The 22,944-nt window shown below is 34.0% G+C and overlaps 1 protein-coding gene across 7 annotated transcripts in view; it reads left to right on the forward strand.

Annotated features, from left to right (window-relative positions):
* Positions 1-22,944, forward strand: part of LOC114347563 (rho guanine nucleotide exchange factor 18) — a 345,544-nt gene that overhangs the window by 214,426 nt on the left and 108,174 nt on the right. For 5 of the 7 annotated variants that reach the window (XM_050649938.1, XM_050649940.1, XM_050649936.1 and 2 more), the window contains exons 3-11: positions 7,947-8,126; positions 8,188-8,296; positions 10,108-10,282; positions 12,147-12,304; positions 13,833-13,940; positions 19,362-19,428; positions 20,591-20,702; positions 21,525-21,598; positions 22,373-22,479. In XM_050649938.1, coding sequence (XP_050505895.1) covers positions 7,947-8,126; positions 8,188-8,296; positions 10,108-10,282; positions 12,147-12,304; positions 13,833-13,940; positions 19,362-19,428; positions 20,591-20,702; positions 21,525-21,598; positions 22,373-22,479 — 1,090 coding nt within the window. The remainder of the gene's footprint in view (positions 1-7,946; positions 8,127-8,187; positions 8,297-10,107; positions 10,283-12,146; positions 12,305-13,832; positions 13,941-19,361; positions 19,429-20,590; positions 20,703-21,524; positions 21,599-22,372; positions 22,480-22,944) is intronic. The other 2 variants (XM_050649935.1, XM_050649939.1) reach the window with 2 other exon arrangements.

Consider the following 22,944-nt stretch of genomic DNA (forward strand, 5'->3'; position numbering starts at 1 on the left):
TTTATTGCAGATTTGGATTCCTTACGTAAAAATAAGTAATTGTTATTTGAGACATTTTTTTAAATTATGGATAGATGGCGCTATAATCTAAAAAACGATTTTTGGAAGTGGAAAATTAAATTAAAAATGGACAAGTCCCCACTAAACTGGAAAACTATATTTAACTTTTTTTTACTAAGGAAGTAAAACCTCACTTGTAGGTAAATGGTATATAAATTTATTAAAATTTTTATCTAAAATGATCCAAATCGGATTGAAGTGGGTACATCTATAGTACAAAAATCACACAAACGTTTTCGGACCAATCAGTCCATCATCAGGTAGAAAATCTAAAATAAGCAAACCACTGTATTAAAAGAGGCCAAGATGAAATTTTTGACTGTTTGAAAGTTAGGAAAATTAAAACATATGGTTACTAACTTTAGATCCAAAGTAGTTGGAACTAGCTGCATAGTTAGGTCAAAAGACCTTAAAATTACAATATATTGTAGTATATTACAATATATTGTAGTACATTGAAGTATATTGTAATTTTAAGGTCTTTTGACCTAACTATGTAGCTAGTTCCAACTACTTTGGATCTAAAGTAAGTAACCACATGTTTTAATTTTCCTAACTTTCAAACAGTCAAAAATTTCATCTTGGCCTCTTTTAATACAGTGGTTTGCTTATTTTAGGTTTTCTACCTGATGATGGACTGATTGGTCCGAAAACGTTTGTGTGATTTTTGTACTATAGATGTACCCACTTCAATTCAATTTGGGTCATTTTAGATAAAAATTTTAATAAATTTATATACCATTTATAGACCTGGATCCCGCGTAAGAAAGAAAAGTTGATTAATAGCAAGCTGAAAATTTGTTAATAGCTTAACGGTGTCTAGTCGGACAAACTTTGATGCACGGGAACACTGGAACAGGGGAAGTTTTAACTGTGGAGCATGATAAAGGTGTCGTCCTGACAAGTTTATGATTGTGAAAAATAGCAAGTTGTTTTTAAGTTTATTCGATAGCCAACGTTATGTAATATATGCGAAAATGTTTGTCCGACAAAAAGGTTGGGCATTTTAACGAGTCCGACACGTAGAACATGTCACATCACAGGAATTATGTTGGTGATGAATAGCAGTCTGATTTTTGCATGAGAGTTTAATGAAAGGTTAAAAAAGCAATTGGAAGTTCTGTCCGACAAAATTAATGGGAAGTTTTCGTAGTCGGACATTCTAAACAGGTAGGATATAGACAAAAATGCTGGTGATAAATAGCTTTCCGACAAAGACGAAATTTAATTAAGTAAGTTATTCCTTACCAAGAATGACTGTTGTCGGAAAAAAATAAGGGGTAGATTTTGTAGTCGGACAATTTAAAAAAATAATTTTTGAAATTTCAATAAGGGGTGATTATTCTATGTCAAAAGTACCTGCAATCAATTACAATCGATATCTTTCGATTTATGTCAACATCATTTAGATACCTCACTGTAATACATTTATAGTAGATCAGGCAAATTATATTATGGATTGAGTGGTCTAGCTATCTTTGTCTGCCACATGCGCGGGATCGCTTGGTTAAAAGAGATAGATAGACCACCTATCGACTTTTTGCACTGTATTCCCTGTCTACCCTTATGTCTATGAATACATTTCCATTTAAGAAAAACTGTCACTTTTGACAATAATTCATAATAAATTGCAATCGTAACTTCAAATTTAAACTAATCGATTTATTTTGGCAGCAAATTATTTCTTGCCATGTGACATATTAATTACATTATTGTTTCATTTGTAGAAAGTTGAGAAAAATTACGTTATACAATTTTAGTAATAATTTATTTAGGTACCCTTTTTCAATCAAGCAAAGCATTATAGCACGAAGAATGATATTCAATAGAACTTTCACAATCATCTGGCAACTGAACCTCATTGAATTGATGACCAAGTATTTTACTAACTTTGTAAAATGTTCGAAAATTACTCAAAAATGTTCCGTTGGATGGTTTCACTTTTGATTTGGCGACTTAAAATTTAAACTGTTGACACTCAAAAATAGACACAAAAACACTCCATAGTTAATATAAATTTTAATTTCCAACACACACGTGGCAAACAGAAACTCAGAGACCATGTACTTTCAAATACTACTTTGTATAGCACAAGTGTCACACTGACAAATGCAGCCTTCTAATACATACTTCTAAGCATAATGTGTCATATTTACGTCTATTCTTATAAGCACCGAAGTTTTAGACTCTTCACATTTTTCAATGTCGTTTACAGGGTTAAGACTTGAGTATGGAAAAAAATGTATACAACGTTTTTTGTAGGAAATTTTCCGTACTTTCTGATGCGCCTAATTAGAAAACCCTAAGAGATTGCTTTCACATGTTCTTTAACATTTTTTATTGTCATTTTGAGAATATCTAGAATAAACTCCACCAAAAAAAATAATTGTTTTGCAATATATACATGCATTGATACTTACCTCACTGTTTTTGGAGTGTGCATGTATATATGTATATGCACATGCAAATATGTGAATATAAATAATAATATACAACTAAAATAGCTTTATCAATATGTGACTAAGTCATTCTGGAAAAATGTTTTTTATTTATTTCCTTCGATTTGCCCAAACATTTTGTCCGACATATAACTTTTTGCGTTACAAAATATAATTTGTACATAAACAAATCAAAATTAGCTTGCTATTTATCACCAACATTTTTGTCTACATCTTACATGTTTAGAATGTCCGACTAGGAAAATTTCCCATTCATTTTGTCCGACAGAACTTCCAATTGCTTTTTTAACCTTTCATTAAACTCTCATGCAAAAATCAGACTGCTATTCATCACCAACATAGTTCCTGTGATGTGACATGTTCTACGTGTCGGACTCGTTAAAATGCCCGGACAAACATTTTTTCATATATTATATAACGTTGGCTATTGAATAAACTTAAAAACAACTTGCTATTTTTCACCATCATAAACTTGTCAGGACGACACGTTTATCATGCTCCACCGTTAAAACTTCCCCTGTTTCAGTGTTCCCGTGCATCAATGTTTGTCCGACTAGACACCGTTAAGCTATTAACAAATTTTCAGCTTGCTATTAATCAACTTTTTTTTCTTACGCGGGATCCAGGTCTATTACCTACAAGTGAGGTTTTACTTTCTTAGTAAGTTTTTTATTATGGTATACAGCCAATGAGAGGAATCTTTTCCTTTATATTTTAGTATAAGTGAGGACGTTTGAGTTTGCATAAATTCATTATCTCGAGAATGGGCAAATTTCAAGAGAAATCCTCAGACAGGTCGATTTTTATTTTTAAATTAGGACTTTTTGGCATATATATAGGGTGAGGCAGATAAAGGGCCTATTAGAAATATCTCGAGAACTAAAGGCAACTGAATTATGAAAATTGGAATAAGGGGGTTTTGAAGACTGATCTATTTGATGAAAATATTTTTATCTATTTGGTACTTCCGGTTATACCGGAAGTTGCTTATAACTTCGTTTTTTTAAATGGGACACTCTGTATATTTTTACATTTTTGGATTCTCCTCGATTTCTTCTTTCCTAAAATATAAGGTTTTGTAACATTATACAGGGTAGGTTAAAAAATAATTACGTTTTTTTTTATTAATTTCGGAACAACATTCACACCCTGTAGGATTGTAGTAGTTTGACATAATAAACTCTCTTTATGTTCAAATGATTTTTAATATAGTCTACTATTGTTAACAATTATTAGTATAGCTAAATTTTTAAATTTAGTATACAGGGTGGGTCGAAACTCGGAATGAGTATATTCTGAGTTTTCTTATATGGAACACCCTATATTTTAGTATTGTAATGAAATGATATTTCATGGTACTTTTTTTACTACTTAAGCATTCCCTATACCTAACTGCTTTAATTTGTGCTTAATTGTTAATCGTACCAACAGTCTTAACTTCGTTGGTATTTTGATATCTCAACCATTATTGGCAATTTTAACTATCAGTCTAGATTAATATGTATTTATTTCCAAAAAATTATTTATGATTGAATATTTTCACGGCCAACCTAACACAATTTCACATATTTTGTGTTGCAATTAATGTTTGGCTTGAATCCCCAATAACTCACAAATTAAAGCAGTTGGGTATAGGGAATGCTTAAGAAATTAAAAAGTACCATAAAATAACATTTCATTACAATACTAAAATACAGGGTGTTCCAATTAAGAATAAGTACTCAGAAAATACTCATTCCGAGTTTCGACCAACCCTGTATACTAAAATGAAAAATTTAACTATACCAATAATTCCTAACAATAGTAGACTATATTAGAAATCATTTGAACATAAATAAAGTTTATTATGTCAAACTACTACAATTCTACAGGTTGCGAATGTTGCTACGAAATTAATAAGAAAACGTTATTATCTTTTAACCTATCTTGTATATTATTACAAAACATTATATTTTAAGAAAGAAGAAATCGAGGAGAATTGAAAAATGTAAAAATATACAGGGTGTCCCATTAAAAAAAAGAAGATACAATCAACTTCCGGTATAACTGGAAGTAGCAAAGAGACCAAAATATTTTCATTAAATAGTTCACACCTCAAAACCCCTATATTCCAATTTTCATGATTTTCTTACCTTTAGTTCTCGAGATATTTCTAATAGGCCCTTTATCTGCCTCACCCTGTATAATACTAATGACGTCGTCCATCTGGGCGTGATGACGTAATCGATGATTTTTCTAAATGAGAGTAGGGGTTGTGTGATAGCTCATTTGAAAGGTTATTTAATTTTCTATTCAGTAATATAAACATTAGCTTAATTATTTATACAGGGAGCACAGAAAATTTTTTTTATTAAATTAATTTACACTAAAAGAAGAAACATTTTTTGCACACCCTGTATAAATAATTATGTTAACGTTTATATTAATGAATAGAGAATTAAATAACCTTTCAAATGAACTATCACACGACCCCTACTCCCATTCAAAAAAATCATCGATTACGTCATCACGCCCAGATGGGTGGCGTCACTAGTATTATATATATGCCAAAAAGTCCTAATTTAAAAATAAAAATCGACCTGTCTGAGGATTTCTCTTCAAATTTGTCCATTCTCGAGATAATGAATTTATGCAAACTCACACGTCCTCACTTTTACTACAGTGTCGCGCCCGCTTGGTTAGCAATTAAAAAAAAGGGGGTTTTCGATATTGTATTACAAAAAACTCTTCGGGATTTCATCAATCGATGTTTAAAGAATATCTCCTACCTTGGCAACATTGAAATTTTTAGTTAAATGTCCGATTCAGGGTTAAAAATGGCCAATTTCGCAATTTTTAAATTTTTAATCGCTTATATGTCAAAAACTATTAACCTAAGAGAAAAGTCACTAAAGACCTTTTCTGTTTGGAATGATTCAAAAAACCTAAAAAAAACTTTGTTCGATGCAAAAAAATAATTTTAGGAAAAAACCCTAATCTTTCCCCTCGCCTCGCAAGGTCTTATGCTGTTCAGAATCGCCTGCCATTGTACACATTTCTTCTAAATGACTTACTCAAACGCATACTTAAATTTAAACTTTACGGGAGAAAGTTTATTTTACCCCCTAAACTATGCACTTTTCGACTCACCTGGTAGATACACGTGCAGGGCTGATGCCTGCCAGGTTATGGTTTTTAGCCTTGGTGTGCCATGAATTATCACTATACAAATTTCTGGCCTTACAGGAAGACCGTTACTCGGAGGGTTCACTAGCTCTTAGACTATTGAGGCTTTCGCAATGTGGCTTTATCGTCGAATCCTTAAGATATTTTTTACCGATTTCGTTACTAATCAGGAGATTTTATTAAGTATACAAAAGGAAAAAGAGCTATTCACCACAATAAAAACAGCCAAAATCAAATTCTTCGGTCACATCTTGAGCAACAGCCAAACATATGGATTGCAGCAACTAATTTTACAGCAGAACTATAGAAGGAAAACTAGGACTATGAAGGCGAAGGATTTCCTGACTGAAAAATCTAGCAGTATGCAAAGTACAGATTGTCATGATGGTCGCCAACATCCGAAACCGATAGGCACTACAAGAAGAAGTATTTCCATGAACGTATAAGTAAATACGTAATTATTTATACCATAGAACAGCTAAACCAGTTCAAATATCTAGGCGTAGAGTTATCAAGTTATCATGACCCCGCCAGAGACCTAAGAGAACAAATTAACAAGGCCGCTGTCTTGTCCGGATGTTTGAGAGATGTAGTCTGGAATAACCCATATATGAGAATGGACAGCAAAGTTAGAATTTATAAAACTTGCATCAGACCTGTTATGACCTATGGCATTGAATCAAGAGAAGACATAAATAAAACCAAAATCATGCTACGAACAGCCGAAATGAAGACACTAAGAGCAATAGCAGGGAAGACAAGAAGAGATAGAATACGAAACAACATCAATAGGGAACAATGTGGCGTGCAAGATGTAGTCAGATGTGGCAGGCAAAGACGAAGAGAAAGGTTCAGTCATGTAAAAAGAATGGAGGAGCACAGACTACCAAGAATTACGCTAGAAGGAAAACCAGCAGGCAAGCCTCCACCGGGGAGACCACCAAAAAGATGGAGAGATAGCTGGCAGTCTACCTCTCAAGAAATTCTTCAACGTCGGAATTAACAGATCGACAGATCTACAAGTATAAGAAGAAGAAGAAGAAGATTTATACGTTCATGAGTATTTCCGTTTAACTTCTTTAGTTTTCCTCGTTACTTCGTGATATGTTGCTGCCACTTTCATTTACTTGCCAAATGTAGCCTAGGCATTTAACTGTTTTTTTTTTGTACAGGACTATTTTATGGTTTAGTCTAAATGGGTGATTATTTATTATTTTTTGTAGTGAAGTTGATATGAGTAGATTTCCCTTCTTTAATTTGTATGCGCCATTTATTATTCCAAGTGCTTTGGGATTCCCGCTCTGATTGGTCCTTGGGGTTGGTCGGGGTTTTACTTTGAAATCTCAAATGGAACATCCCATTTTTTTATTACAGATTCGTATTCTGCGTGAAAAAATAAACAAGTTTTATTTTTTATCTGCTTTTTTTTAATTTGCAATAGATGGCGCCGTCGGCGATCTCGGAAAAACAAATACAGATCAATAGTCTGCAAACTAATTTTTATGGTGGTGGATTCGACCGTTACTTGTTGGAAGTTCATTTTATCTGACAGTAAAACACTGAAAACTTTCGTTTTCAATGCTTCACTGTAATAAATTTTGTGGAAGTAACAAAAGTTTTCTTTGTTTTACTGTTAGATAATTTTTATGACATTGGATACAGTTTTTTTACGTAGCTACAATAAAAATGGGGGTTTCTATTTAAGATCTTAAAGTTGCCCCCCCCCCCCCCATCACAACTTTAGGGGATAGAGGTGGGAGTCGTGTTTGGTGTCATTCGAAAATTTTTTGAAAAGTATTAAAAACATGTGTTTTGGTTTTTCATTTTGCAGTGTATTTCCCAGATATAACATCGTTTATAACATCGTTTCTATAATTTTTCTAGCTAGGATATCAGGAGAAGAGCAGCCACAAACGAACAAGGGTGGAGGCAAAAAATAAGGGATGCCAAAGCTCAATTTGGGCTGTAGTGCCGTAGAACAAGAAGAAGATCAGGATTAATCGTTTTTTTTTTACAAGAAATCCAAATCTACAATCAAAAATGTGAGATCGTATTTAAAATTAGATTTCAAAGTTGCCCACAGCCCCACTCCCATGGGGTGAAGGCCGTGTTTTGTGTCAGATTTTATAAAAATAATAAACACGTGTTTTTCATTTTTTTTTATCCGATGTAAATTTTGCGAAATATTCTACTTTCCCACTGCTTTTGGCACACCGTATATGTTGTATCTACTCTGGTGTATTACATCGTTACGTTTTTCAGATGCTTGCGGTCCGAATTCCAGAGACTTTGCTGCATTTGCGCTCAATCCATTTCTGGCTCAAGTTGCTCGACTCAGTGCAAGTTGTCCTGCCCTAAACGAAGCCATTCCGGATGTCGATATAATCGGCGGTTCGTTGGGATCTTCTCCTTTACACCAACCACCAAGTAGAAAGGGAAGCGGTAAGTATTCGTTTTTAAAAGGAGAAAATAACTACATAAAGATCAAATGGCATTGTTGCAGGCGCTCAAGATTGGCTATGTCAACCTGAACCTCAGAGAAGACGATCATGGACAGCACTGGAAGACCTGACAGGAAACAAAGACAAAGTGAAGCAAACTCGCCAAAGAAGGTAAATAAACTGTTTTTTCTTTTTCTTGCACCTCTTTTATTATAGTAGAATGCTATCCAAAATAGGCTAGCAATACCTTTCCTATAGTCGGTTCGCTAAACTCAGACACAACTGGCTAGTGATTTTAGTAAGAAATTTTGCCAATTTGGTAAAATTGCCAAAAAAATAATTACTAAATAGTTAGTAATTTTGCCAATCTTGGCAAAATTGGCCTAAAACAAAAAAATTACCTACTAAAATCACTAGCCAGTTTTGTCTGAGTTTAGCGAACCGACTATAATAATTTTTTGGTTACTTGATTTTGAAATGTCATATAATATATAATTTATATTACAACCAAACTGTCGACATTAAAGTGGATAACTAGTTTACAGAGGTAGTCTCCATAGATATAGGAGTGAGACAAGGATGCATTCTATCCCTGGTGTTATTTAATATGGACTCTGAACATAACGCGTGATCCAAAATTATTGTCACCATAGGTGGCTCTGAACGACAGAGATTGGCTATACAGTGCATCTCTATTATTAATTCAGATATACTTTCCGGTTTACGTCAACTTTGACAGATACTTGTCAGTATACGTACGTCAACTTAAAAAAAACATTATAATTGAACATAAAAAGTAGCAGAAGAAGCAAAATTTTAACTTTATACGAATTAAAAGGTCTTGAGATTGGGTATCTTTTCAACATGTTTTCGATCTTTATTCTTTGTTTGGAAAAGTGATCATAACAACACTGAATATAGCCGCAGTTGGCCGTGGCGTCACATTCCGGCGGTCTTTCAGATTAAAACAAGACATACGTAATTTTTTGCACGTGTAGCTTTGATCCCAATAATTGTGGATCGCTCGTTATCTTCGAGCAAGCACTGGGATAACTACAAGAAGGCGTATTAGACAACGGAGTGCGTCTAAACAACATTAGATATGCCGACGACGCAGTAGTTTTTGCAGATATCTTAGATGATTTGTGAAGAACAATGTCGTGCATGTCAGATGTAAGTAGAGAACATAGACTTGATCAAATACCAAAAAACAAAGTACATGATAGTCAGTAGGCGCGAAATATTCAATACGCGGCTTTAGGTTAACCAACAACTAATTGGCAGACTGGACAGCTACACCTACATTGGCACCAACATAAACAGCCAATGGCACCACTCTACTGAAATAAAACAACGCACAGGAAAATCTCTATCATCAGGCCTGGACACTTTCTAAAGTTTCTTTAAGAAAACTCAAGGCCTTCGAGATGTGGTGTTACAGACGCATTTTAATAATTTCATGGGTAGATCGTGTGACTAATGTAGAATGGGCAAGGAATGCGATATTATTAACACAATCAAAAAGCGGAAACTAGAGTATATTGATCATGTTATGAGGAATGAACAGAGATATGGCTTATTGCATCTCATTCTTCAGGGCAAGGTATTTGGAAAGAGAGGACTAGGGAGAAGCAAAATATCTTGGCTTCAAAAGCTGAGAAAGTGGTTCAAGACATCTACAACCGGACTATTCCGAATAGCAGCAAGCAAAGTTAGGATAGCCATGCTGATCGCCAACATCCGGAACGGATAGGCACCGTAAGAATAAGAAGGTATTGAAATTAGCAAATTTAGGTAAATACAATAAAACCTATTTCACGTTGTAACAAGTTCATGTTTACTCAATACACACAACGACAAAAAGATTACGCACAAAAAATGACATCAATACGTTGTGATGCGGATAAACTGTTAATAGCTTTCTATACTAAAATCTACAATTTGTAACAACAGTCATTCTGTAATATTTTTTTAACTTTCAGTATATCTTTGAGCAGTATGGAATCAGAGGCCGACGAATCATCCTTATTAGACAATGTAGATGGCAGTACCGTTAGATTATTAGGCCCTGAAGCTCCCGTTGTTATCAGACATCGTGGATCGAGAAGTACGAATGGAGGAGCCAGTACTCATTCTCTTAATGAAGCGGATCTTCAGGTAAGTCTTTATCTATCCCAGGCAATTCAAATATATTTAATTCTCTAAATAAACAGATGTCATAGGTATGCTGCCCCTTCAATTTTTATCTATTGCTGTTTCTTCTTGCCAGGATTTACCCTTATTTTTTAATATCTATGCTGTGTTGCTGCGTGGGACTAGCAACCTCACCATCATTCCTCATGCTACGTCAAACACCACAAGGTGCCCTTTGCTCCACTTGGAGATGTATGATTATGATGATGCTGTGTTTCTATTTCACTCCTTTCTGGTCTGCCCCTTTTGTTTGTCCCAATTGGTTTAGCTTCCCACACTCTTTTCACTTGCCTGATACTGTTCATCCGTGTTATATAACCGAACCATTCTGTTTTCCTCCTTCAAGCAAAAGTGTAATTTTAAGTATGTTTATTATTTTTTCATTTCTGAGTCTGTCTGATGGTTCTTATCCCTATTTTTCTGAGTATTTCATCTGTATTGTTTGTGTCCTACTCTGGTGTATTATGCTTCAAATTAAGTTTTTCTTGATTATTCTTTTTTATTGAGGTATAGGTACTCTATTTAGTGCCTAGAATAGTTTTCCTGTACCCTCTAATCTGTTGTTGAGAGGTCTTCCGTGCCGTTTTTCCTTGTTATTTTCATTATCTGCGTCTTCTCTTTATTTACATTTAGGTTGTACTAATAGTACTATGTCATCTGCAAATAAGCATATCTCTTCATTTATCATTTGCATTATATTCCATCCAGCACAGTGTTAATTGTATTCTGCCACTTGTATCAATTTCTTGTATTTCCCTTCTTGTGCACTGGTATAGTTATTGCATTTGACCATTCTTTAGCAATAGTTTTTCTTCCATATTAGGTTTAGGATGTATAATAATATTTTCTGTGTCTATATCTTTCAACATTTCTGGACCAATTTATCGCTCCCAGTAGCTTTTCCAGTCCTTATCTTTCCTATTGCTTCGCTTAATTCTTCCTGTATAGCTTTTCCTTCCTCAGTGTTTTCCTCTGATCGGCCAACTACATTGTTTTCATTTTCCTTTGCTTTTTCTTGCTCTCCATTCAACAGTTGTTCGAAATGTTCCCTCTACATTTCCATTATATCCTTAGTTATAAGTACTTATCCTGTAGTCAGTTAATATTGTTTCGTTTTGGTGAATTCTTCACTCACTCACTTCATTACTCTTCCATTTTTTCTCCGACCTTCTTCCAGATTTCCTTTTTCTGTTTTAATGTTTCGTTAACTTTTATTCCCTATATTTTGTATCTTTCATATTTTTGTTGCGTTTTGTCTTGTATGTATTCTTTCCACAATTTCTTCTTTTTTTTTAATTCGATTTTTACCTCTGTGTTCCACCATGGTGTCCGTTTCTCTTGTCTATTATTTCTTGTGGTCCCACATACTAGACTAGTTTTGATGTATTTATCATAGTATTTCTAAATTTTCCCATTCTTCTTCCACTATTTCTGGAATTTCTTTGTCCATTTCCTTCAGTTCGTATCTGATTTTCATTGTTTCTTCCCTTAGTTTATGTATTTTAATTATTTCCTTGTATGTACTTCTTTATTCTTGACCCCTGTGCCATTAAAACAGAAGAACAGAAAAACTGAAAAAAATATCCACAGATGGATCTTAATAGTATATTTGATACAATACGTTTAGATTTGGATTAGATATTGTTCACTAAAATCGACAACATTGCTTATTCCACTATCGTCTGCGATGAAGATGATAATGACTTCGGAGGATGGAGTGTTCGTACTTGCCGACGCGCAGTTTTGCCATGTTTAGGGTGTATATCTAATTTAAAAGTAAACAGTCTGTATGTAAATATATAGATATTCATAGTTTATTTTCTTCTAGAACGATTTTAATAAGCTCAAAGCAAAGCGTGAAGCCGAACAGCGCTTGCTACCAGCCAGGCTTCCATTACAAAAATCCATTTCCACACCATCTATTATAGCGGTTCGTGATCTAGCACCAGAGCCTACTTTAGCAGGAGCTCAACCTACGTTACCTATGTAAGTAGAACAAACATTACTATTTCAAATCGTGTTTTTAATTTTTTTATTTTTTTTTTGTCAATTTTTGCTTCAACTTTTTATATAATGATATTTTTATCACTTTTTTGGCACTGATTTTTTTTGTTTTGATTTAAAAAATGCATGTCCATTACGAGAATTTTAAATCACAGAATGATTTTAAATTGTTTTTTACTTAAATTTCAATATGCATATTTTAAACATTTTTAAATTAAACAATAATTGAATTTGTGAAATATCTACTTCTGTTATACACGAGCACAACTTTACAATTGCTACTAAAGTTGAAAATATACAAAATATGGATGAGTTTTAAAGTTCAATATCGTTTAGGTTGATTAAAAACTACTATAAGTTCATGAGAAAGTGATAAAAGATTAAAGTTCTATAGTAAACTCCCCACAATTTAGTCTAAAAGTTAGTTTTTGAACTGTCAATGCATTCAAACCTTAGAAGCTGAAACCGTTTTATAGCTGTCAGTAAAAAAAGGCATTGGTGATTTGACATCTTATCCTTTTCTCACAGTGCCTCTTGGTTGCAAGAGTTGGCGATCATCATACCAATTTATGTTTCTTGTAGTCCTACTATTCCCTCTCTGACGTCTGTCAGCTGTCATTTCTTTCTTTTTCTGTCAACGGCAAGTCTGTCGAATCTATTTAACACCGAGAAAGAGAGAGGAGGCGTCGCTTGGAATATCACCACCATTTCCACTCTGACGTCACCTGTCACTGGGATAATAGCCTGTCATCTGTCAATTTTGATTTCTGTTTTCGTCTATCACCGACGAGTCTGCGTCCAGTTAGGGCCACGTCAACAGGCAGCGTTTTATACCGACAGAAGAGAAAAAGAAATGACAGTTGAGAGCTCAACTGCCAAGCCGTCACCTTGTAAAGTCATAGTGGGATTGAAGGTGTCCTAAGCGTTGTCAATCTAGTGGTACGAGAACGATATTATTGTCGTTTTCTGTTCTACTGAATTCAGAACTTAGTTTGTTTCTTAGCAGATGTCGCTACGATATCTATGACATTTCTTTCTTTGCAATCTGGGAAGGCACAGATCGAGGTACGTGGTTGAATTGGAGACAAGAGGATATGGGACTACTGATGAGGGGAAAAATGCCCGAAACCGGTATAGACTCTTTCTGCACTCTCCGATATAACTAGAATATAATACTGCTGCATTTTCAGGTTGCAAAGAAATTGAAAATGTTTATACATTTTTAATTCATTTACTCTTTTGTGGAGTACTTATGACACCTTCTCGTTGGAACTTTACCACGCTGAGCAGATGGGACGTGAATTATTTTAAATTTCCATGAGAAAAGAAAGACATTTTTGAAATCGGCGCATCAAAAATATTTAAAATTCGTTATTTCCCAGCAGTATTTTTTTTCATTTTGTTAAGGAGGCTAACAAGGTATTATTGATCAAAGTTCGAAACACAAGTAGATATTTCACAGCGCTAAAGAATTTCACTTTAGCTAGAACAGTGTAGTGCATGTGCTTAGCTTGGTGTCTAGGGGCCGACCCAGCGGGACTGAGAGCGAGACGGAAGAAGAAGTTAGCCGATCAGGACACGTCCACTATGATTCCCATTCGAATGCACTTTTGCACCAGTAAGTAATAGCATGATTAGGCTATCACTGTATTATACTGCACTATGTGTTAACTTTTAATTGTTTTTTAGAATAATATTAAGATTAGTTACAGTTAAACATAGTTTTCTATATAGAACGATTCGGCATTCTATTCAGTTTTGTGATTTGTTTGAAGTATTGGTTATATATTTTTTATGGGAACTTTATCAGTGGCTCTTTTTATTTAATTATATTTCTGGCTTTAGTGGAGACAAAAATGTGCGGGAATGGGGTCGAAGCTTAATAACCATTATCTGGCAGCGCTGTTCTTGGCAGATGATCAATTACTAATTGCAAGCTGTGAAGAAGATGCAGATTATGTGCTTAGAAAGCTCAGAGATGAATACGATGAAAACGAACAATGGGGATGAGTATGAGGTATAGGCAGTGAAGACGAATATCCAGATTTGGAAATTAGACAAATGAAGAGGTGCTACGAATACATATATTTGGGAAATATTATCGGCAGCAAAGGAACAACGAAACGAGATATCGATTATAGAGTGCAACAAGGCAGGAAGAGTGTTCAAATTCTGAATTAGATACTTTGGTCCAACAGAGCCACTTTGAAAACTAAAATGACAATCTACAAAGTAATCGTAGAGTCCAGTCTTCGTGACGCGACAGTTCGTAACTATACAAATTCGTAACGTCCAAATTGAATTATTCTGTTTATTTTTGTTAACGTTGAAACTAACTGTTATTACAGTTACAATTGAAATTATGTTTATCAATTTAACGAAATAGTAGGTACCTGGATAAACATGTTTAACACATTTTATATTTCGTGTTTCAGAATATATTAAAAGTCTTTAAACACATACAAACTTTAAAGATTTAAATACATAAAAACGTTTAACAACATTTTTAAAAGTGTATCCCTCTTATTGTTTCTTAAATTTGCATATACCTCCTTAGACAAAGGAATAATGAAGTAATTCGTGAAATCCTTAAGCCGACAACCGTCTTTAGACATTCCTAATTTTCTAAGTAAAGTATTTTATTTAAATATTTTTTATTTGCGTGTTTAAATACTTTTATTATATTCTGAAACACAAAATATGAAATGTCTATCCTGATACTGATTCGTTAAATTGATAAACATAATTTCATTTATAACTGTAATAACAGTAGTTTCCACGTTCACAAAAATAAACAGCATAATTCAATTTGGACGTTACGAATTGTCCGTTACGAACTTGTATAGTTACCAACTGTCGTCGTTACGAACTGTCGCTACTACGAATTGTCCGTTACCAATTGTCCGGTTACGAACTGTCGCGTTAAGAGATGTCATGGAACATGGATGTCTTACATATGGAGTAGAATGTTGGCAAATGACAGCAAAAGGAAAGAAAAAAGTTGACACGGTTAAAAGAGACTACCTGAGAAGAGCTTGTCATATATCAAGAGCATAACGTATACCTAATACTGAAATTAAAAGAAAATCAGATAAAGGACATAAAACTTCGTAAAGAATAGAAACTAGACAGTTAATATGGTATGTACACGTGCAGCGGATGGACAACAGATGGCCAAAAAGAGCTATGGAGTATAATCCAAGTAATAGAAGGAAACGAGGAAGACCAGCCAAATCTTGGATACAAGGTGTTATGGAAATCATGAAACACAGAGCCATTGATGAAGACACCTGGAGTTATAGAAAAATATGGCAATCGAAATGCAGAAGCTGTAGATCCCCGCTTATACATACATATTTCTGGCTTAGTTTACCCTTGAACACCATCTGCTTCACTCGTTACATAGAGAAAAAGCGTTGAAATAAAAGTAGACGACTGAATTTCTTTTCAATTCAAGCCCCACCATTGTTCTACACGTGTTTCGGGTTATTCACCCCTCACCAGGAACACTTTTGGTAGCTTGAACTGAAATGCAATGCTCTCAACGACATGACTGAAATTTTAATTAGGTTTAGGATTAATTATTTCTATAGGAACCACTGATATAGGTTTCCAGATATTTGCATGACTTATTTGCCTTCTGTTTTTTTATCTCTCTCTGGTATTTTTATCATTTTATATTTTATTTTTTTTTTCTATTAAACCTTTACTTCAGTTTTGTTTCCTACGTGTATACTTTTTATCAGTTTTATGATGTCTAATGGTACTTGTATATTATATAGTAGATGTATAACGTCTGATACTCACACTCTGTTCAGGTCCAGGGCTTTCCCGTTCTTCGTTGTTTTTAATGCGTTTACTAATTCTTCTCTCGTACTATTTGGACCTATTTCTTCTGAAGTAAGTTCTGTTTTCCATGTCTCCTCTTTCATCATCGAACAATTCGTCTATGTATTCTGCTAAGCGTTGTATTGTCTCATCGGTCTGGGTTATAGTAGTACCGTTGCTATCCAGAAGTGCACCAGTGAGATTTTGTTTTCTTAGTCCTGCCATTTCTTTGATTTTCTTGTTGTAGATTAAATATATCGTATATTTTTTGAAGGTCCTCGATCTTTTTGCCTTTTTCTTCTAAAGTGTTTTGCTTTAACTGGCTTTATCATCCTCCTTATATCGTGATTAATTTCCCTGTATAATGTATTGTTATCTTTGTTCCTATATTGTCTCCGTTGTTCCATTATATTTAAAAATCCACAAGGAAAATGTTTTCCTGTAGTTGGCTGTATACCATGTAATACAAAAAACAATGTATTCAAAATCCCTAAAAAAGGGCTACATAACAATCACATAACTAGTTTTCGACTGGTTTACCAGTCATCATCAGTGCTTACCTAAAATGAATATAACCTGGTAAAATAATGGAAAGGTTTTGAAATTTTGACTACGGTTAAGAAAAGTTGTAGGTTATACCAATTACTATTGACTGTAATACATCCAATTCCCACGGAAATCTGGAAGCACGTTGCCACTAGCGCGCAAGCGCCACTGTCGGCTTGAAGTGAAACTACGTTTTGAAAATGTATGTAAAATTTGACGTAAACATTCAAATTTAATTTATAAATTTTTGAATAACGAGCTAATTTTGCTAAATTAAATTAAAATAAAAATAGTTCAAGCACTTATACAAAAACAATAATAAAGCAATTTTATAAATGTAAGGTTAGATTGCTCTGGTTATCACCGCACACTACTAGATGGTGCTATATTGTTTGCTTCCTCAAATGTAATGGGAAATGTCAAGAGTTGTATGTATTACAGTCAATAGTATTTGGTTATACTCACGTGAAATTTACATGCTAACCACCAAGATATAATTTAACAAAAATATGTGGGCCAAAGCCCTGTAGTAATCCGTCAAGGAAACATCGGTTGAAAATGCTAACTTAAGCATGGATGATTTAAATATTTTACCTATATGCCCCAGGTAACATCTGAGCTGTGGTTTGACTTGTTCACATGGTGAAAGTATGGCAGCAAGTGACAATGAAATGGATAGAGACCTCCGAACGATGACAAGACAGAAGTGACAGTTCCACAGGAAATTGAAAAATTAACCTGTCATATTTAAAGACTATGGTGTATAGCTTGTTAAAATTAGAAATGATGTAACAACACACTCCATTGTGAAAATTATCATTTAAAACTCAGTAAACTAGATGTTGTAGTTAAAAATGTATTCACGTATACTGTCAGTGGAGGTGGTTAGGCAAACCACATTACACAAATGTTTGTATTCGAGAACTAAAGTCAGTATTCAAATCTTGTTGTCAAGAGACCTAAGATTTAAAAGAGCAATTTTGTGTTGATTTAAAGTTATCGAATTTATTTAACTTATTAGTAGCTGTTGGAATTTGTGTAAGTTTAAAAAGAAATCACAATGGGGGTGACTGAGGTGTAAAAATGTCTTAAATAATCTAGGGGGATGTATTATTAAGAAAGCACAAGCTCGAACTTAGGCGACTAATTCCTAAGGAATTAGTCGCTGCAGCAGGCTGCCCGGATCCCTACGGGTCCAAAAACCAAAACCGTCATAAGATGATGAAAGTAGGGGCTGGGGGGTATGAAATGTCTGTGAGGAAATTAATGAGAATATTATGTGATTGTGATGTAGCTCTTTTTAGGGATTTTAAATATATACCTTTTATAGAGGATTTTACTGTTTTTTTCCATCATATTAACTTAGTATATCGTCGTTCATCCATTCCTCTTTTCTTTTTGCGGAAGTCTTTAGTATTTCTTTGCAGGGTTCTAGTAGAAAACGTTTTGGTCGATCCCAGTGCTCGTCAATATCATTGTTGTCTATGTTCAGTTTGCTACAGTTCATAATGCAGTTCATATTTGAGCTATTCTTTTACGTTTTGTTCTTTAAGCTTACTTGTGTCTATTGTAGGAATTATTTGATAACTTTTAATGTTTTTAAGTGTGAGTGTCATCCTGGCGATAAGTGGGTTGTGATCTGAGGTCACGTCTGTAACAGCATTACGGTATCTTTCATGTATCATGATGATGATCATGATTTAAATCAAAAGGCTAGCAGAATTAATGTGATAAAGATTCTAACAGCGGAACTGGCGTGAATGAGAAGACGGGATATTCTGCCAACGGGGTAATTTTCCAAGTGGAAAATCCAAGCAAGGGACAGAGCAGAATGCCTTAGAGAGTTTGAGAAGGTCGAGGCTCTTTAATGGCTATAGCGATGATGAGGAGGAGGCTAGCAGAATTTGGACATGAGAACATTATAATGTTCAGTTCATAGTGTTCTGTGTCATGTAAAATATAAGTAATTAAAACAAAGAAGACAAGGCAGAATATTGCGAAACCGTAGCAATTCATTTTTGAATCTAGTAAAAAGCCGTTCTGGGGGTCCTTAGATTTTTCTCATTTCTGTACATTACTCTTCTTCGTTCTGAGGATTACTCAATAAGAGGGTTTGTGTTCTTTGAATTCAGTTTCCTAATGACTACTTAAACACTCTTTAAATGTTGTAATCGAAGGTTTAAAAGTAGAATAAAATATATTGATAAAGTTTCTGCTACACATTAAAATTCAGTTTAGAAGTTTGTTTGTTTAGCTGTTTAGAAACTTTTACTGAACATGTCATCACAATATTTACAACGAAGACATTTATTTATTTTAATTTGATATTATTTTATATTTTATTAAATTGAAAACTTTGACTTGTATCTAGCAGATGTCGCCATGACACCTAGGCCATTTCCTTAGTTGCAATTCGAGGCTAGTCGTCTGGATTGTTTCAGTTTGAAAACTAACGAGTTTTGAAACCGTTCGATCAGAGTGCTTGTAGCACTCTCTAAGCGAACTGAAATATAAGACGGCTTTGGCTTCGTGTTGCAACGAAATGAAAATGGTTATTCATTTTTATATTTATTTATGTTTAACCTTAATATCAGAGACTTTATCATATTATACAAAATGACTTTTATATTTTCTTAATTTAATAGAGATATCAAAACTTTTTCAGCGTTCCTTATGAACTTCATTCTGAAAAACGAAGAAAAAGGGGAAGCTTGTTCTTCAGGAAAAAGAAGGTAAATAAAATTAACACATTTTTCAGAATAAATAACTGATTTTCTTAAATATTTTGTTTATCTTTACATAAATAAATGTAGCGGTAGTGATGGATAGATAGATTCATTGAGTTGATTTTTGGGACCCAAAAATGTCTTAAGATGGTTTTGCCATCTTTTTAATATGCCCTTGATGTTTTTATTTATTTTCCCATTAGTGACCAACAGTAGTCTTCTTCTTAAAGTGCCTATCCGTTCCGGATGTTGGCGATCATCATGGATATCTTGGCTTTGTTTACCGCAGCGCGGAACAGTTCAGTGGTAGTCGTGTGATATCACTTTCGTAAATTTTGAAACCAGGAAATGCGTCTTCTTCCCGATCCCGGTTTTACCATTTACCTTCCCTTGGAGAATCAGTTGGAGAAGGCCGTAACGTTCTTGATTTCGCATTACATGTCCTAGATTTTCTAATTTTTTTTTTGTTGGTTATGAGAATTTCACACTCTTTACCCATTCTACGCAGGACTTCCACATTAGTAATTCGGTCAACCCAGGATATACGTAAGATGCGCCTATAACACCACATTTCGAAAACTTCGAGCCGATTCATAGATGCAACTGTTAGTGTCCACGCTTCCATTTCGTAGAGCAGAACTGTGAATATGTAGCATTTCAACAGACGGTATTTTGTTTTTAGTGATATGTCTCGACTGTTGAAAATGGGCCCCATGGATATTAACTTGTAAAACTAAAATAATAATTATTATCCTGATTTATGCGTTTTATTCACTACGTAAAGATTTTTTTGCCGGCACTGTATGCTGCCTTTTTGTTTTGTTCTTATTCTTTAGTTCCCTAATTTGCTAATGAAGTCTAAAATAATTATTTTTTACTGCTAATTGTTCTGTCTCTTCAAGTCTTTCTTCGCACCATTTTCCCTCTGCTTCTCTTACCTTATTTCTTAATTCCATGTGTATTGTGGTATATTTCTGTCTTCGTATGGTCTTTTGTCTTTTTCCATGACTTCTAGCATTTCGTTAGTCACCCATTCTTTTTTGCTACTGTTTGCTCACTTTCAATCAAAATTTGTTTAAAAAAAACTAGTCAGACAAGCTCTTCAAATTATGTAGGGTTGTAGAACATTGTATTTATCCAAATACTAATAATATTTTATATTTTTTAGGATAAATCTAAAAAACTGTCACATCAATGGGTGTCGGCTTGTTACGGGACTTCCCAAATATGTGATGTATGCTCCAAATTATTAAGCAATAAACCTGCCCTTTACTGTGAATGTAAGTACAATCAAATAGAAATTATAAAACCATATTAAAAATGTCTCTTTTCTACTACACATACTATGGTCTGTTTTTAAACCAGGAGTAATTCAAATTTACCGCGCAGTAGTTAACGTTTGTTTGTAATAATTGGTGCAACCCCAAGCAAGTTTAATCTACTGTTATGAAATTTTGACACTATTGACATTTATGAAATTTTGACACTATTGGCATTTATGAAATTTTGACACTATTGGCATTTCATAGGTTAAGTAAGTTATATCGGCGATTTTTTGTGTTTTCTGCGTTATTCCTTTAATTTTTAGATTTTTAGTCTGCTTTTAAAAAATATAAAAGCAGTTGTTTTTAGAACTCTAGCAACGTATTAGTATAATATAATATTTATGGATTACCGTTGAGGGCCGACATGATTAACCAAAAAAGAAGATGTATTTGGTGATTTTTCTAGTGACTTGCTTGGGTGTGAATCTGTCTTTTTAGTTTACTCCTCCTGGTTTAAAAACAAAGCATAGTGAACCACTATTTCTCTTTTTGATAAGATTTTAGACTTTTAAAATTGCTGGATTTTAAAATACAGAATACAGTATAGTAGTTTTAGGTACATGTAGGCGAGGATAGCATAGCGGAATAGTATTATCGAAGTTTTGTTGTAAAATTAAAACTAATTTATGGCGTAAAGTCTGTTGGAATTTATTTGAAATTCCAGCAAGTGTCTTTAATATTAAATTTGATGTTATCAACTAAAAAGCTTGCATAAACATAACAATTTTTGTAGTAGTATGATAATTTTGAACAAAAATTTATACATACTGTTTTTAGGCTGTGGTACTTCTGTACATCAAAATACATGTAAGGACAATATTCAAGAGTGCATTAAAATAAAGAACGCAAAGGTTAGTACTGTGAATTTAATGAAAATTTGGTATTTGTAGCAATGTAATTGTAGATTTATAATTTGGAGGTGTTAAATTTTATTATGAGTCATGCAGTAAAAGTCCTATTCTATAAAAAGTGCGAGAAAATCATCGAAGATCATCAGTCGGATTCAGAGCCGGCATGGGAACAAGAGAAGCCTTGTTTAGTTTACTAGTTCTGGCCGAAATATGCTACGACCAAAAGAAAGATATTATATGCTTCATAGACATCGAAAAGGCATTTGATAGAGTAAGACACGACCTACTATTATAACGTTTGCAAGAAGTCGGTTTAGATGAGAAAGACATCAAACTACCAAAAAACTTGCACTGGAACCAAGACACCAGAGTTAGAATCCAAGATTCTACATCCGCAGTAGAAATTGGGAGAGGAGTTAGACAAAGATGTGTTCTGTCACTCCTGTTATCTAATCTTTACTCCAAGTTTCTATTTAAACAGGCACTGGTGGATTCCAAGGATGGGGTCAAGGGTAATGGCGTAAATATCAACACCGTCAGATACGTCGATGATACGGTGTTGATTGCGGATTCCGACTTGGGGCAATTTGGTATGAAAATAAACATTGAAAACCAAAGTGATGTCAATTCAAAAAAAAGCCAAAATGTACCTCAACCTTGCACAATAAACGGGCATTTCATTGTTACATTTGCCTTTACTTTTCTATTATATTAATGGATTTTAATAATGGCAAAGCCAAATTAATCGATAATATATTTTTATCTCATTTTTAGAGTACAAGTAAGTTATCAGGGTTCGCCGTACCATTAACGAATGCGAAGAACTCAATATCTAAGCGTGGATCTGCTTCCGTACCTTCCAACCAGAGTACTCCTGCTAGGTAAGAGTTAATATGTGTAGTCTGTTGATACCATTGGCTGTTAACGAAACTTATTTGTTCGTTTGATGATAGATATATAATTACGTAGTAGGATGAATTTTATTTTTCGTAAGAAATGTAGCGTTGGTATAAATTAAATAGATACATGATTAGCTTTTAGTAGTTTAGGCTTTATTGGATATTGACGATAAGTTAGCTAATAAAAACGTAGATTTGATTCGATAGAGATTAAAAATGATCTATATCAGACAAATTTAATATTATTTTGAAGGATACACCGACGCGAAATTAGGCACGCCGAGGTTTCGACTTCCTTTTTGGAGTGTTCATCAGGATGTATTCCGCGTCCTGAGATCTGAAATCACCTCCTTACTAAACTCTCTGCCACTATAAATTGCACTACTGTGTGCAATAAGTAGTGCAATGTAGAGTATCAGAGAGTGATAGTTCACTACGATAGAGTAG

This window comes from Diabrotica virgifera, chromosome 4 (genome assembly GCF_917563875.1).
Source record: "Diabrotica virgifera virgifera chromosome 4, PGI_DIABVI_V3a".
Classification (NCBI taxonomy): Eukaryota; Metazoa; Arthropoda; class Insecta; order Coleoptera; family Chrysomelidae; genus Diabrotica; species Diabrotica virgifera.